Source organism: Lissotriton vulgaris, chromosome 5 (genome assembly GCF_964263255.1).
Source record: "Lissotriton vulgaris chromosome 5, aLisVul1.2, whole genome shotgun sequence".
Classification (NCBI taxonomy): domain Eukaryota; kingdom Metazoa; phylum Chordata; class Amphibia; order Caudata; family Salamandridae; genus Lissotriton; species Lissotriton vulgaris.
Genome location: NC_141693.1, coordinates 1,278,257,253 through 1,278,272,405, shown reverse-complemented (window position 1 = coordinate 1,278,272,405; position 15,153 = coordinate 1,278,257,253). Strand labels below are relative to the sequence as shown.

At 48.5% G+C, this 15,153-nt stretch overlaps 1 protein-coding gene across 1 annotated transcript in view; it reads right to left on the bottom strand.

Moving 5' to 3' along the window:
• The window catches only part of LGR6 (leucine rich repeat containing G protein-coupled receptor 6), a 483,208-nt gene that overhangs the window by 46,837 nt on the left and 421,218 nt on the right, over nt 1–15,153 (bottom strand). The window contains exon 12 of the mRNA XM_086923128.1: nt 4,744–4,809. Coding sequence (XP_086779254.1) covers nt 4,744–4,809 — 66 coding nt within the window. The remainder of the gene's footprint in view (nt 1–4,743; nt 4,810–15,153) is intronic.

Here is a 15,153-nt window from a genome sequence, read left to right as displayed (position 1 = left end):
CCCTCTCTGTCAAAAGCATCTCTTCCACAATTCTGGCTTTTCTTGGCAGCCTTCGAAGATTAAATACTTGGGTGTTTGGTTTGCTCCCCATCTCTTAGATACCCTTAAGTTTAATTTCAATTCCCTTTCTGTTAAACTTAATACGGCTATTACTCGCTGGAACCCTCTTTTCCTTTCCTGGTGGGGACGTCTTGACTCCATTAAAATGATGTTGGCCCCTCTAGTTCTTTACTCTATTTCCATGATTCCCATTCATATTCAGGACTATTACTTCAAGTCAATAGATTCTATTTTGCAAAAATTTTTGTGGAAAGGTAAAAAATCTCGAATAGCCCTTTCTGCCTTGAAGAAAGATAAAACATTAGGTGGGGTTAAATTTCCGAATTTCAAATCTTACCATACCGCTTTTTCATTAAAACAAGCTTTGCGTTGGCTCTCTTCAGATCTCCCCTTTTATCCCCCTCTTTGGTTACAGATAGAATCCTCTTTCATTCATCCTTTTAATTTCCATGAGATTCTTTCCTTTACTTCTAATGTAACGTCCCTTCGCTCCCCCATTATCTCCTGTTCTCGTACTCTTCTTTTACCGTACTTGTCTTCCTCTTATCCTTCTACTTCCTCCACTCATATTCAGCCTATTTGGCATAATAAACTCCTTCAAATTCGCAATCGCTCATTATATTGGAAGACCTGGCACTCCCTTGGTCTAAAATGGATTTCTCAACTTCTTGTGGATAATCAACCTCTTTCTTTTCAAGACCTCCAAAAACAATTCTCTTTGCCCTCCTCCTCGCGTACACGATATGTGTCAATGATTCCCTCTCTCCTCCAATACCTCTCTTCACTTCCTGCTACAAATTCTATTCCTACAGCATATCTTCCCATTTCAAATGTCATTGATCACTCCCCTTCTGCTTCTTTTCTCTACAAATCTATTCAATCTTCTATTGACCGTCTCAAATCTAAGGTTGAGTTGGCTTGGGAAAAAGATTTATCTCAAGTTTGGTCCTTCACTTTGTGGGACAAAATCTGGTCAAAAATTCATAGTACTTCCAGAGCTGCAAACACTACCCAAACCTTATTTTTTGTTTATAATCGCACTTTATTCACTCCATTATTTCTGTCATCCTTTTCCTCAGACACTCCCTCCACTTGTTGGTCCTGTCCATGCTCTTCAGCTGATTTGAAGCATATGTTGTTTGATTGTCCTCCCATTTTTCGCTTTTGGCAACAAGTGTGGTCCCAGTTTCAAAAGATTTTCAATTTTTCTTTTTCTTTTTCCATAGTTAACATTTTTCTAGGTTCTCTTTCTCCTATTTTTACCACTTCGTCCCATAAATATAAACTAATAGACCTTCTGATTGCCGTTGCCTTCCACCATATTACATCTCATTGGAAACAGGCTAATGATGTCTCCTTCACTGCCTGGTGGAACGCAGTTTGTTTTAATCACCGTCTGGATACTAATTTTGTTTCCCCCATTTCCCTTGCAATCAAACGTGATCTTTTATGGATTCCCCTCACTGAATATTTATCCAGAGTTGCCCAGATCCCACCTACCACTCAAGTTCGTACTGTTGAAGTCCAAAAACCACCGTAATTGCATTTCTACCTTGTATTTCATTTTTTATTTCACTTATGTGTTTTATTCTACAGGATATACCTCAATTACCATATGTTCATGAATAGTACCGTATGCCATATTTAATGTCTAGATTTAATTATCACTTCTACTTTTTTGTAAGAGAGATTTCTTGTTTTTATAACTTTTGATTGTTTCTTCATTTTCTGTCTTTGCTTCCTTATACTTCAATAAACTTCAAACTTAAAAAAAAAAAAAAGAGTCTGAGAGATTGTACAATCTGTGGAATAGCTCAGACCCATGAGGGCTCAAGAAGTCAAGAATTAGGAGACCATATGGGAGCGAGATGTGGTGGGGGCCCCCTTCATCACAGCTTTCGTGGGGCCGTTTGTTGCTAATTGTGAAAAGCAACTCTAGAACAGCAGTTTATTCTACTCTACTTTACTCCACATAGTTCATACACTACAGTGCCCAAATACCGCTTGACTTGAAAGCAGTGGTGGCTGCAGGCAGTGCCACGTCCACCTAGCAGGCATGCAAAGTAGACAGGGGTACTGTATGTGCTTCAACACTTGCGGGCAGATTTATGTTAACTGGCGCATCCCCAGGGATGCGGCAGTTAACGTGCGCCACAGTGAGCCACAGCTCCGCCAGCCATGGTGCGCCGCATTTATAATGCGGCGCACCATGGTGCAAAAAAGGCACAGATGCGTGACGCATCTGTGCCGGAAATGTGGCGCATTGCTGGAGTTGCGTCGCAAGCGCGACGCAGCTCCAGCAAGGCTCGGGGGTGCCGCATCTACACAATGCTGCATCAAGACCTACGCCTGCTTCAAGCAGGCGCAGGGTTTTGACGCAGCATTGGCCTGAAAGTGACTGAGTGAAATCTCATAGATTTCACTCAGCCACTTTCAGGAGGCGTTCCTGCGCAGGAACGCCCCCCCTGCGCAGGAACGCCTCCTTATGGCGCAGGGCTTTACAACGTGACGCATCTCCTAGATGCGTCACGTTGTAAATAGGGCGCATTGTTTGCGCCGCAGTTGCGTCAAATAAAGTGACGCAATTGCAGCGCAAGGGCATCCTAAATCTGCCCCTTGGACTTTAAGGGGCTTCCTTATGCAACCCTGAAGATGGCCAAGGAGTAGCACACTGAAGGCAAATCAGAGATGGGCAGGTCACAGTAAAAAAAATAATGCTCACTATTGGCAAAAAAGAGCCAAAATGGCTACCACAAAAGAAAGCACACAGGGGATGAGTAAATGTAGTGTGCATGGAAGCGAGCAAGGGGAAACACATAAATAAAACAGGGAGTGGGATAAGGAGTAGAATAGCAGAAGAGGGGAGATAGAAATGCAACTCGTTCGCTTTCATGGAATATTTATTTGAAAATAAAAAGTCTGGGGCATATTATCAAGGGGGTTTATCTCTGCTTTTTTGGCTTTAAAAGCCAAGAAAGCGGAGATAAAATTATCTCCTTATTACCTTGCTGTCGCTAACATCAGTTAGCGACAGCTAGTAGGAGATAGCGACCATCTTGGGCCCCACTTTGCATGTCAGTGATATTTATCACTAATGACATGCAAAGTGGGCGTGCCAAGATGTTAGCGACTGGAAACAGTCGCTAACATCGCTATCTCCTATTACCAACGTTTGGAGATATTCGCGCTAAGCGCGAATATCTCCAAAAGCTAACACGTGCCCTGAGCAGTTCTTAGCCATGTTATCCAATGGGAGGTGGATAACATGGCTAAGAGCATTAGCTCGCTATTGCATGAATATCGCTGACTTTTCAGCGATATTCATGCATTGCGGCCGATTTTTATCGCATTTGCGATAAACCTTGGTAATACCAAGGTTTTTTCTGCGATAAAAATCGCCGCAGCTCAGCGATAATTTGTTCACGCTAACCAAGCAATAGCGATAATTATCGCTATTGCTTGGTATGCCCCAAAGTTTCCCCCTGAAGTAAGCAATGGAAGAATACAACGCCTCTTGTCACAACACTGTGAGACCTAAATACTCCTGAGTGGGACAAAGATAAGAACAGAGAGGATAGCTATCGTCTCGGGAGCAGGGAAGTAAACTAGACAACAAAACCATCCAATCATGAGGACGGGGCTGACCCAAAGCCCACTCTATGTATATGTAATGGGTTAGAAGCAATAGGCCTGGCAAACTCTGCACAAGCTGTCAGCCTGTCTTTAAAATACATTTGAATTACTTGTTCGCAGGGTCTGGAAGCTATATGTGAGTAGATTCCGATTGCAAGCCACCCATGTACACAAATAACACAAAAGGGCACACTCACACACAGATGCACACAACTCTCAGACAGACACACGTCAGTAATGGGCATTGGCCAGCAGGGGTTAGCACATTTGGATTTTTACGTTTGTGCTTATAATTTGAGATCAAGACTGCAAGTTCGGGAGTCCACGTCCTGTGGCTGAAAAGCCAACAAACAATTGCTGACAGTGTCCTAGATGAAATGCACTATTAGGATGTAGACATAGGGAGAGATTGATGGGAAATAAAAAACGACACCTGTTTTCTCTCTATGAAGTGTGAACATTTTACTTGTTTTTGGTTTGCTGCTTTGAAGTGATTTTAGATTTTTCGGTCTGTAGTCTAAACAAAAGGGTTCTTGGACAGCAGTTTCAGCTGTTTAAATTATCCTGCACCTTGAGTGTTTTCGCAGTCGGTATCCACTTGTCAAGCAAGCATTAAGGGCCCCTGGCAATACATCGTTGTAGGTAGAAAGATAACAAACTTACTAGCCTTCAGACTATCGAACCTTAGTCAGGATATTCACTACAGCCTCTTCTGATTCTGACTAAGTGATAAAACACCCTGTCATTAAAAATGTCGGTACCCCCTTCTCACGTCACACAGCGCATACTACCTCGATTTGACTTTGGCATATAGGAATAGACTGACATTCGGGAAGCAAGCCCTGGAATAAGGGAGGCAGCGGAGAGCAACACCTGACATTGCTAAATGGGGATTTTGATGTTATGAGTTACAATAGCCAAAATGACCTGTTAAACTCTTGATGCAATATTGCTTACTGTCCCCTAAAACCACGATCTGGATAAAAAAGGAGGCAGGACCATTTTCTGTAGATCCCACAAAATGTTTCCGTTCTTAAATAAGACACTTACATTTCTTCCAGCCTCTGGCACCGGTGCAAACTTGGCAGCTCCTCGATCTGATTGTGTGAGAGTTCTCTAAAGAGAGACAACCAAGTTAGCATTTGAATGAAGTAGTAAAGACAGTGTACCACACTTTATTAAGCAATCTTTATTCGGAGCTTCTCACAATACACACTTTGGCAGCTAGGCCCAGCTAATTGCACGCCCCAAGTCTTCCTAAATATTCGAAAATTGATGCACACTCTAAATAGCACCCACTGCCACGGGTACTTCCACTAAGTGGACCATACTAACAGTTTAGACATAGTGTACATGCACACGTCTGTGGAATACCTCTGAGACCTTGTCTAGCCTGTAAAAACTTATAAGCATTCCTCACCACCCGCTGAACTAGTCTCAGCCTCTCAGCAGGGTTGCAGCATAACTGGTATTGTTAACGCCTTTCATGCAAATTCCTAATGGGGATAAGGAAGCGACAGAGTGCAAAGAAATACACCTCTGAGAGAAAGTGGCTTTCTGTTGCTATCTACATAAAAACAACTCAAGAGCCAATGGCACAAACCTCCCATTTCCAGGATACTGCTGTGTTGTTCTGTTCCCTATACAGATCGATTCACTTCGGAAAAAATATTCAACAGAAAATATTCACAGGACATAGAATTTGTCAAAACTGAGGGGCATATTAGCAAGAACCTCGTTATAATGGGCGTGCTGATATGCGTTATAGAATCCCAATATAAGCCCATGTTAGATGTGCAGGACATCTAACCTGGGCTTCTATTGGAATTCTATAACGCATATTAGCAAGCCCATTATCGCAGTTTTAGCTGCAGTTTCCTGCCGCTAAAACAGCGATAATTTTAACGAGGTTCTTGCTAATATGCCCCTTTGTTCGTTAGGTACTCAAAACAGCATCAAATTGTGCTCGTTTATGAACATGTACGCTTATGTGATATTCCTGAAGAAGTTCATTTTTATATACAAAAAGAAACAAGATTTGGAAACAATAAAGAAGATATTTGAACTTTCAAATACAACTGGACTGCTGTGAATTATTATTTTGAGTGCACCACTATGTCTACATTGATAATCTTTATTCAGAGGCCTGAGAGTGTTCAACCAATTCAGAGAAGTAAGGAATGGGAAGGAGAGTTAGACCTCTGGAGAGGAGGGAATCACGGCTGAGAAGTAAAAATGGGAGTAACCAAGGGCTCTTGGGTTAGAATCGCTAATAACATGCATGAAGAGAAGATACCTTCAGTAGCAGCTGCCTGAGGAAGATAAGAAACCATGGAAGCAGTGAGGTGACCTCTATCGGAGGCACCTCAATGTGGGCAGGAAACATAACAATGTTAGAAGTGATCTCTCTGGACTGTACCACACAGAAGGTAAGAAAACATGCAAGAAGAGAGTGTGTGGCTGGCACCTATATTAATGACAGAAAAAAATGACTCCAGGGAAAGAGGTGATCTCCTTGAACTACAAGGATAGGAAGGTGGTTCTTCAGCGAGGCACCGCATGTTGATCCTATACACAGTCAATATTACAGCGGCTTTTTGTTTTAAATACTCGATCCTACCTATATATATAGTCCCACTAGGCAGATTTGACCGGTGAAAAGCATTCATGCTGTCTAAAATAAACAAATTGTTATCTTGTTGGTACAGTTTTAGCCCATTCAATTTAAGAGACTAAAAACAAGTGCAGATCTGAAAGAAAGATAAACCAAGGCAGCAAATATTCAGGAAGAAGTAGCATGGAATGAAACGTTTGTTGTTGTGGGTTCTAGCAGTATAAAGCAAACACAAGGAGCTGATGGACAGAGCGCTGACATTTTTCAGACACTCATCCTAGTCACTGATCTGGGTTGAATCCATCATCATTCTTTATCTCACTTTGCCACCTCAGTTCAGACCCAGCTATGTGCAAATCAGTCTTGACCCTGTGCCTCATTGGAACAGTCCAGCCCGAACTGCCAAACCAGGTCTTCCCTGAACCGGAAACAAGCATCCTGGGCCGGTTTCTGGGTAACACCCTTCGTCAGCCAGGCTAGCTTGAATTCAGTGGCAAAGTGAGTAAGGGACCCACGCCTGGGCATACCCTTCCAACTTAGGGCTAACAAAGCAAACACAATGTGATGATGGATGGAGCGCTGAAACTTTTCAGACACTCACCCCCAGTCACTGATCTGGGTTGAATCCATCATCATTCTTTAGCTCACTTCGCCACCTCAATTCAGACCCAGCTATATGCAAATCAGTCTTGACCCTGTGTTCTGCATTCTGTCCATCAATTGTTCTTTTTGCATTTGTCACCCCGAGTGTGAGGGGTATGCCCAGATGTGGGTCGCGTGCTCTCCATGCCACTGGAGTCGAGCTACCCTGGCTGATGAGGGCAGAAAGTCCGAAACCGGTCCTATTATGCTTGTTTCCAGTCCAGGGAGGACCTGGCCTGGCAGTTCGGGCTGGACTGTCACCATTGGGTTCAGGGTCAAGACTGATTTGATTATGGCTGGGTCCAAACTGGAATGGCATGGTGAGCAAAAAAACTATGGATTTGGGCGCAGATCTCTGTACTGGGGTGAATGTATGACATTGTTCTGCATTCTGTCCATCAATTGTTCTTTTTGGTTCTAGCAGTAACACAGGATCCTCTGAATGGAGAAAAAATCTACGATTCATAATGCCATGTCAAAGATTTTCACAGATTTAATCATTTATCTGAAACTTACAACTGCAAAAACGCCCAGCCACCTTGTAGATTTTCCTCAGTTGTCAGCTCGATTAACAATTTAATGTCCTAATAGCTTGATTCTAAGAATCAACATTTTTAGTTTGGAGACACATAAGACATTTTTGGTGCACTAAAGTGAGACCTATATGTCCAAAATGAATCAAGCCACTAGAACAGAAAACCAAGTATGTCATACTGAAAAGCTACAGAATGGATAGAATCAGTGGGAAATTAAATGGAATGCAAACTGGCAGGCATGGAATGTCACAAAATCTACTTTGTAATATGCTACAATTTAATCTTAAAGAATATTCTAAAATATAGTCTACTAGAAGTTAAACTGCTAAAATATAATATGTTTTTTTTTTTTTTTTTTTTTTTTTTTTTTTTTTTTTTTGGTGTTCAACACTGCTTTATTGATAAGAGCACATTAGGATACACAGCTTGAGGTGCCTACAACCCGGAGGCCGGCAGCGATAATGGAGCAACAATACACAGCCTTATAGCCGGCATCCCGGGGGCCCGGCGGCACGTTACCATGAGAATGCTATGTACAGCGCCGACCAGCAGGGCAGGCCAAGGGAGGATGTGCTGCAGCCGAACAGGTTTTGTGTGAGCAAAATGAGAATCTCGCTCCTAATTTTTTGTAACTTGTAAAACAAAAAAAAGAACAAAGAGAGGAAAAAAAAAAAAAAAAAAAAAAAAAAAACCCAGAAAATCCCAACTCTTTCACGAGGTTACGCGCGTGTAGTGGTGTATGACAATGCGAAGAAGATGTATGATAGTGGTGCAGTGTGGTGGTGCCGCTAGCTGCCGGTGCGTGGGGCAGTGAACATCCAGAATGTGAGGGCCAAGGGTAGTGGTAGTCCATGGGGCCAGGGTGCAGAGTTGTCAGTGGTATGCAGGATAGCTCCCTCCGGTGGAGGGGGGGGGCGTCCGACGGCGTGTCGGGAGAGGACGTCGGTCATAGGAGGGGGGAGGCGAGGGGGGCTGTGCCGTAAAGGCGAGTACCACATCTTCCACTAGAAGACTGCAGGGGCATAGAGATCCCATAGGTGGAGGAAAGCAGTGTGTGTCATGTAGCGTCAGATGGCAATAAGGTAACCAATAGTCTTAATGAGGTTGGGAGGCAGTGAGCCCATCACCTGGCGCAATGTCATCATCCGAGCGCCTGAGCAGGTAGTGTACCAGTGGGTCCCAGATATTCCTAGGCCTGCTCGTGAGAGGCAGCAATTCCGAAAAAGTGTTATGTTGATCCTGGCAATATGTTAAATCAGTGAGCCAATCCTTGAACTTAGGCGCTCTGCCTCTGCCCCAGCGGCAGGCGACACGTCGCTTGGCCAGGAGGAATGCCATATCGACGAATTTCCTGCTTCCCCTGGATATATGTTTCGTGTATCCAAGGATGGCAACCAAGGGGTCTGCGGGGATCTCCTCATCCACCATCTGCACAACGGCCTCGATGACTTGTCGCCAGTAGTCTGCAATCTGAGGGCAGGACCATGCTAAGTGGAGAAAGTCAGCGTGTTCTGCGCGGCAGCGCTCACAGCGGTCATTGTCGGCTAGCCCGAATCTGTGTTTTCGGGCCGGAGTGTAGTAGACCCTCTGCAAGTACTTATAATGTATTATTTTCAATCTGCAACTGGCAGTGATGCGAGAAGTCAATGCACAGCAGTAGTGCCATTGATCGTCCGATACCTCTGTATCCAGTTCCGCCGACCAGCGCAATCTGGCAGTGGAGACCGATAGGGGGGCAGCTCCGCGACATTGGCGGTAGAGCCTAGAGACTAGATGGGCCCCATCTGGAGATTCCAGGAGATGGTGCAGAGGAGGCAAAGGCACAGGCTCGGTAGGGTAATCCGGAAGGATGTCTCGCATCCCCGCACGCAATCGAATATAGTAAAACAACTCGAGGGGCGAGTGGGCATGCGATTGGAAAAAAAGATCCGCTGTCTTGAACGTTCCGTTGTGGAACAGGTCACCCCAAGTGGAGATATGCAGTTTGGCGCATAGTTGGTGAAACCCAATTTCCGACAGCAGGGTGAGGTTTGGGTGGTAGGTCAGAGGGAGCTTAGGAGAGTAAGGCATCGCGCAGAGGAGTCGCTGGGCGATGCGTCGCCACGCGTCTAGGGTGCAGGAGACCGAGGTGTCTGCTGTAGGGATAGAAGACTCGGGACAATGCATCAGACCGTTCAATGGAAGTGGGTGTGCTATCCAATCCTCCACTGCTACGTGAGGCATGAAGGGGGTAGGAGCCATCCAATGATAAGCAAAATGCGCTTGTGCACACAGGTAGTATGCCTCAAAATCTGGGATGTCAAAGCCACCCTGGTCGTAGGGAAGGGTCAACGTGGACCACTTCAGCCGGGGAGATTTGCCACCCCAGAAGAGTCTGCGTAGTTCGGCGCGAAGTGTCCTAAAGAAGAAAGCCCCTGGATAATATGGGATGTTTAGGAAAAAATACAAAAAACGGGGCAAAACCACCATTTTAATAAGGGAGGCTCTGCCAGCCATGGAGAGTGGCATCGTGATCCACCTGTCGACAGTAGCGGTCAGTTTGGTGATAGCCACGCCGTAATTGGAGCGAAGCGTCTCACCTTTGTCCCGTGCGATGCGGATCCCCAAATAACGAAGATCGTCTTTGCACCATTCCAATGGATAATCCAATGGAAAGTCAGTCACCGCATCTGTTAGGGGAAAAAATTGTGACTTGGCCCAATTAATATGAACGCCAGACAGTCCCCCGAACAAGACGAATTCACGGAGCAGGGGGTTAAGGTGCAGTTCCGGGGATTTGACATACAGCGTGATGTCATCCGCATAAAGTGATACATCAATTTGCCGCTGCAGGCATTGAAACGCTCCCTCTCGGTGTAATTGGCGGAGGCGGCACGCTAGTGGTTCGACCGCGATTGCAAACAGCAGGGGCGAGAGCGGGCATCCCTGACGAGTGCCTCTAGTAATACCGATGGGCGGCGATTGCTTCCCGTTGATCAGTACCTTCGCCGTGGGATCCGTGTATAGGAGGCGCACCCAAGCCAAGAACAGTTTAGGGAACCCCATGCGTCCCAGAACCGAAAAAAGGTAAGGCCACTCGATGGAGTCGAACGCCTTGGTGGCGTCAAGGAACACAGCCGCCACTGGGACATCAGGATGGACAGAGCGTAGTAAAGAAAACAGGGTGCGCAGATTATGGGAGGTGGACCTGCCGGCTACGAAGCCAGATTGGTCGGGCAGGACGATTCTAGTCATCAGGAGTGACAGTCTCGTGGCGAGAACCTTAGCAAGGATCTTCACATCACAATTGAGAAGGGAGAGTGGCCGGTAAGAGTCACAGGAAGTAGGGGCCTTGCCAGGTTTCAGAAGGGAGGTGATAATCACTTCACGCATAGATCGAGGTAGTCTACCATCAGCTAACGACTCAGTGAATACTTCGTTAAGCACTGGTGCCATAACATCAATATAAGTTTTGTAAAATTCGGCTGGGATGCCATCAAGCCCTGGGGCCTTCCCATTTTGTAGGGACATAATGGCCTCGCGGACTTCCTCGAGTTCAAAAGGAGCCGCTAGGAACTCCCTGTCTCCGTCGCTAAGCCAGCATAGCGCCACGTCGTTCATATATTCAGCGTATGGAGCATCAGTTTCTGCCTTTGAGGTATATAGTGCCGAGTAGTGCGCCGTAAATGCAGTCAGTATCCCATCTGAGTCTCTAGTTACAATGCCATCCTCATCAATGAGTTCTAATATCGTGGTGTGTTCACGTGGCGCGCGCGTGAGTGAGGCAAGCACTTTACCAGGCCTATCTCCCTCGCAGTATTTCCGGGCCACCCAGTGTTTGCCCCGATACCTCGCCTCTCTTGCAGCTTCCTCCTCAAACTTGGATAGTGTTTCCCTAAAGGTCACCCGCAGGAGTGGGTCATCTCTCGCCACCATTTGGAGCTCTAGTGCATGCAACTCTTTTTCCAAAGTGGTGATGGTACGCAGAATATCCCGCAGGACCCCATGGCTCTTAGAGATGCAGAATCCCCGAATAGTGACTTTGAAAGCCTCCCATATGTGTTCCACTGATTCTACGGAGCCCTTGTTTCTAGGAAAGAAATCCCTGATCTCCTCGCCCAACTCCGTGCGAAAGAGCTCATCAAGGAGCGTATCGGGGCTGAGCCTCCAGTGTGGTCTTGGACTATCCCACCCAGGGGTCCGGAACCGTAGTTGAACAGGGCTGTGATCAGAAAAGGTCCGAGGCAAATGATCGGCGTCTAACAGCTCCCCAGTGACGCCCCGGTCCACCAAAAAGTAATCCAGGCGCGCCCAGGTCCCGGTGTGATGTGTAAAGTGCGTGCCTTCCCGCCCATGGGGATGTAGCTGTCGCCAAGCGTCAATTAGTCCACCCTCCTCTATCACCCCCTCCAAAACCTCCCTAGCTCGGGGCTTGTAAGAATTAACACCATCCGCCCTATCCAGGGAAGGGACCAAGGCCAGATTAAAATCACCTCCCCAAATGACGTGTCGTGCCCCGATGGATACAATTTCGCCCCACAATGTGGAAAAAAAACCAGGTGAGTCAACATTCGGTGCGTACATTGAGACAAATAAATAAATGTCATGCCCCAGTCTTCCCCACAACAATACATATCTCCCCTCCCTGTCCGCCAATTCCCCCATATGAAAGAAAGGTACACCTCGAGCAACCAGTATCGCCACTCCTCTAGCATAAGACGAGTAGGAGGAGAAAACACGGGTACCCGCCCATTTCTGTCCAAACGGGGCGTCCCTGCGCGCAGGCAAGTGTGTCTCCTGTAGCATTGCTATTTGCACATGGTGCCTTTTCAAGTATGCGATAACATTCCTGCATTTCCGAGCATCGTTCAACCCTCGAACATTCCATGAAAGACACGTTAATTGCACAGGCAAGTTCACCGCAGCCATAAGCGCATTGACAGTAAAGAAGAAGGTACCCAGGCGTACCAAAGCATGGAATTACAGCCGCCACAGGAGCCCCAAGCCCCACACCACATCAGCACAAGCAAACACCTTCTATGCAATAGTAACCTCTTAACGTCTGAACCCCCCCCGCCCACCCCAGCATCCCAAATATGCCAGTAGCCATGAAATCCCCTAGAACACCCCTCCCTCACATCCCTCCCCCCCAACTTCAGTGTGGCAAAAAGCCAAACAAACAATTGTTCAGTGGGGAACACCCTATTAGGGAACATCTAAAGGTGCGCGCTGCCACAATCCGGCCCATAGCTCCAGTCTATACCGCCCTCGGTGGAGGCTAGGGCCAAGAGAGCGGTCCTTGGTATACGTTACCACAGGGGGTGCGATGTCCATTAAGTCCGATCCATATGATGCTGCCTGTCCGCCGATCGATGAGTGAACACCAGCTAGTAGATGTTACATGCTTGCTAAGTGTCGAGGGTCGTGAAGGTAGTTAATCCTCCTGGCGTTCAGGTGGTAAGGCATCGTTCTCCAGGTCGTCCTCAGGGGCCCGTTCTCCCCTGCGCGCCCTCCGGATGGATTTGAAGTAATCTTCAGCCTTCTGCGGGTTCGTGAAGAAGCGTTGTGTGCCCTGATGAGTAACCCTCAGCTTTGCCGGATACAAGAGTGCATAGTCTATCTGGGCTTCACGCAGTTTCTTTTTAATTGGAAGGAATTTGCGCCTCTCATCCTGAACCATTGGCGTAAAGTCAGGATAAATGGAAAAGGTGATGCCTTCATACCTCAGCGATCTCTGTGTCCGGGCCGCTCGAAGGGCCGTGTCGCGATCTCGGTAATTCAGTAGTCGAGCGATTATGGGTCGCGGTGGCAGGCCAGGCTGGGGCACAGGTGCTAGTGATCGGTGAGCCCTCTCCACTATGAATTGTGTGGAGAAGGCGTCCTCTCCGATTGAGCCCTTGAGCAATTTCTCCACATAGAGTTCCATCCTGCCTGTGGCAGTGGATTCCGGCACATTGGTAATGCGAATGTTATTGCGGCGGCTTCGCGCTTCTAAGTCCTCATTCTTGGCCGCAATGACACGAAGGAGGTTATCCATTCTCGCTAACTGTGTTGCGTGGGTCGCGGCGGCGTCGGTGTTGTCGGAAATCCTTTGCTCCGCAGTCGTTAGGCGTTCCTCGTGGCAATCCACTTTGTGGACCAAGGCGTCCAGTCGAGCCGTGACTCCATCCACTTTCTCTACCACGGTGGCAAAGCCCTGCCGCATTTCCTGTAGAAGGCTGGCGATGTCCGCAGCAGGGGCATCAGGCTGGGCATTCTGCTGGGGCGGCTCACCGGGACTCTGGCGTGTCTGCGTCGATGTGTGGCCCTTACGAGTACTGTCAAAGCTCAGCTTGGGTTGGCGAGCGTCGGGGCGCCCCATGTTGGTATCTCCAATCTAGTGAGGGTTCAATCAGGTTAGCAAGGATAGCAGCGGCCAAGCAGGCGGTCAGCAACCAGCTGTGTATCGGGGGTGATTCAAAGGTTAGGGCCCAGGAGCAGGTCGAAGCACGCGTAGTGACTCAGGCAGCGCCACGTGTCCGGTCGTCGTTCTATGGCAGCAGATGTCCGCCGCTCTCCCAGCAGCAGCCCCAGCCAGACAGCGTGGGCGCCGAGGCGCCAGTCTTTGCGCCAAACCCCCGGGCCAGGTCCCCTTCACCAGCCGTTGAAGCGCGTAATGCAGTGCACTGGGTAGTCCTTTGGGGGAGGGGCACTCAGGCCTCCTGATCGCTGTTGTCCCCTCCGCTGTTGTCCCTTCCGCTCGTGGCTGAAGGATCCGTGGTGATCCGCGAGCAAGGAGCGCTATCCACAGCGCGGGAGCTTCGCTCCGTGGGATTGGTAGGCAACACACAGAGCTCCGGGTCCGTTTCGGCTCCGGGGACAGGCTCGGCCGCCGGCCGGGCACCAAGTACTGCGTCGAGAGCAGGTCGCGTAGCGCACTGGTAGCGCCGCTTTCAGGGTGAGGGCGGGTGCAGGGCGAGAAGCGCCAGTTTTTGCGCCAAAACCCCTGGGCTAAGTCTCCTGCACTGGCCGTTGCAGCGCGTAGTGTAGTGCTCTGGGTAGCCCTTTGGGGGAAGAGCACTCAGGCCCCCTGATCGCAGGTGCCCCCCCCGCTGGTGTCTTCTCCGCTCGTGGTGGAAGGATCCGTGGTGATCCGTGAGCATGGAGCGCTATCCGCAACGCGGGGGCTTCGCTCCGTGGGAACAGCAGGCAACTCACAGAGCTCAGCACCGGGGACAGGCTCAGGCCGCCGGCAGGGCACCAAGCACCACGTTAATAGCAGGTCTCGTAGCACACTGGTAGCGCCGCGTTCTGGGTGAAGGCGGGTGCAGGGCGAGAAGCGCCGCTCTCCCTTTCAGCACACACCGGGATTCGGCTCAGAGGAGTAATGTAGGCAAGATGTCCGCGCGGCCTGGTGACCTCGTGGCGGTCCCCGAGGTCGCGTAGCTGCGGTGGCCGGGGTCTCTCCCCAGTACGCTCCAGGGCTGACGTCGGGCAATCTTTGGGAGCCCGTATCTCCGGCTCTGAGTCTCCCAGCCGCTTCAAACTTCGAGCGAGTGTGGGGAACACTCTCGTGATGTGGGGACCGGACTTCTGGAGATCACACGATCCCCGTGGCAGCAGATCGATGCAGGATCAATGTCCAAGGAGCGGGAGCTGCAGCACTAGGCAGCCATTCCGCAAGTGCGCCCTCTAGCGCCCCCCTGCTAA